General features: G+C 60.7%; 1 protein-coding gene across 1 annotated transcript; it reads left to right on the plus strand.

Annotated features, from left to right (window-relative positions):
• Window positions 1–1,105: 1,105 nt before the first annotated feature.
• EMIHUDRAFT_253657 (hypothetical protein) lies at window positions 1,106–2,097 on the plus strand (the record flags this gene model as incomplete). The annotated part of the gene is made up of 4 exons (XM_005783124.1): window positions 1,106–1,647; window positions 1,801–1,897; window positions 1,952–1,993; window positions 2,062–2,097. 4 exons carry the CDS (start codon window positions 1,106–1,108, stop codon window positions 2,095–2,097), a joined length of 717 nt encoding a protein of 238 aa, XP_005783181.1.
• Window positions 2,098–2,179: the final 82 nt, after the last annotated feature.

Consider the following 2,179-nt stretch of genomic DNA (forward strand, 5'->3'; position numbering starts at 1 on the left):
ATATCGGCTATTCATTCCGAGAAATGAGGTTGGGAATCTCGATCCAGCCGCACGACCTCAATCCAGCCTATTTTTTCAGCCGCCGGCAGGCTTGCTTCTGTGCGGGCGTGGTGTCCTCCTTCCTGCCCACCCCACCCAGGCCCCTCTTCATCAATCAATCAATCACGACTGTTTAGGCTGTATGTATGTATATGCTTTCCCTCTCGCACCCCGTCTTTTTTCCTTTTTTCTCTACAGCACTCTCTATTTTCCCGAGAAAACTCGGGGGAAATCGTCAATTTTTTGGCTCTGAGCCGAGTCTGAGGCTGTTTTGGTCCCCAAATCAGCAAAATTGGCAAAATACCGGGTATTTTGCGGGTATACCTGGAAAAAATACCCGGGTATTTTGCCGGTTTCCTCGGTTTCGCCTCAGATTTTGCCCCAGACCAGCTCTCAGACTCAGTCAGTCAGGGAAACTCGCGAGTTTCCCGAGGGAAACTCGAGAGAAACAGAATGGAGCACCAAACACCCTCTGTTTTCCCTGGAAATTTCCGGAAACGCAAAGTGCTGGAGACCCTCTGTTTTCCTTTTTGTTTGCCGGAAAAGTATATACCCGGTACAGGCCAACGACTGAGGACTGTGTCATTCATCTATCTATCTGTCTCCGTCGGGGCCGCCCGCACAAACGATCGATGGGATGGCAAAGAGAAACAAACAAGGGCACAACATCACAACAGACGACAGGAGTAACATGCGAGGCTAGAGCAGCTTTTGCTCCACCTCTAGCAATCTCGCCGTCCGGCGAGGCACGGACGAGACCGTGTGTGGGGTCTAGTGAGGTGTCTATGGACGCCCTCCTCAGAGGCTAGCTGCCTACTGCTAGCCCTACCGCTATCTCGCACTCACGGACAGTGACAATTCAATGGGTGAGTGTTAAACGCCCTACCTACCTACCTATTGCGGGCGCCAATCGCCATGCTCCGTGCCCCACCTCCAACCAATTCAGGCCGAAGCGAAAAAAAAAACCGGCCCCGCCTTCGCCGGCTGCCGTCCCGGGCGCCGCCCCACCGCGGGCGCCGCCGCCGCACCCGTCTCGGCTGGCGTCCCAGCCGCAGGCGACACGAAAATGGCAAGCATGGACGCGAAAGACGATCCGAGCCACGCCAAGCCTGCACTTCCCCTCCTCCTCGCGCCCGCCGCGCTCTACCTCTTCTCGGTCTCGCTCCTGTTTCCCATCTTTCCGTCGCTCCTGAAGTTCGCTCTGCCCGCTGGAGTGCCCGAGCGTGGCGCGGAGACCACCGCGCTGTACGGCTTGCTGCAGCAGATTAAGGCCGTCCTCGACCTCTTTACGCTGCCAGTGCTCGGCAGGGTCAGCGACTATGTCGGCCGCAAGCCGGTGACGCTCTGGTGTCTCGTGCTCGCCCTGCTGCAGCTGCTGCTCATCACGCCGCCCTCACGAACGGGCGCCGCGCCCGAGACGTACCACGCCTGCCTCGTCGCCTCGCGCGTGCTCGGCGGCATGAGCGACGGCGTGCTCGTGCTGCTGTTTGCCTCCCTGACAGACGTGGCGGACGGCGCGGCGCTGCCGGTCCTCTTCGGGAGGGTGGGACTCGTGTTTGGCTGCGCGTTCACGCTGGGCCCGCTCACCGCCGCCCTCCTCCTCGCCCGGTCGGGCGAGGTCGCCGTCCTCCTCCTCTCCGCCTGCTGCACCCTCCTCGCGCTCCTGCTCTACGCGGGCACGAGGAGACAGCCGCTAAACCTCCGCCACGAGCCTCACAGAGGCTCTTCTCGGAACCTGCTCGGAGCCTCGTGGATGTGTAGGACGGAGACCCTCCTCGCCGCGCGACGCTCGCGCCTGCCCACGTCGCTGACGGCGCAGTTTCTCCTCTCCTTCTCTCCCGTCTACCAGTTGCAGCAGGTCTGCAGCACTCTTGAACACACGGAGCGCTCGTTCGACACCACACACACACAGGCGCGGGGCCGCGCGGGACTGGCGCACACCGTCTCGCACAACGTACAGGGCGCGCAGACCGAACCAAAGCCGCCGCTGAGTCACCTCCCGACCCTCCGAGGGAATCGCAGCGAGAAGACACGGACCCACGCCCACACCAGGTCTGAGCCAGCCCGCCCCTGCGGGGGTACTAACAAGAAGACTGTGATGACGAACGATGATCACGAAGAATGATGACAATGACAGGTC

The sequence above is a fragment of the Emiliania huxleyi genome, assembly GCF_000372725.1.
Source record: "Emiliania huxleyi CCMP1516 chromosome Unknown EMIHUscaffold_1818, whole genome shotgun sequence".
NCBI classification, from domain to species: domain Eukaryota; phylum Haptophyta; order Isochrysidales; family Noelaerhabdaceae; genus Emiliania; species Emiliania huxleyi.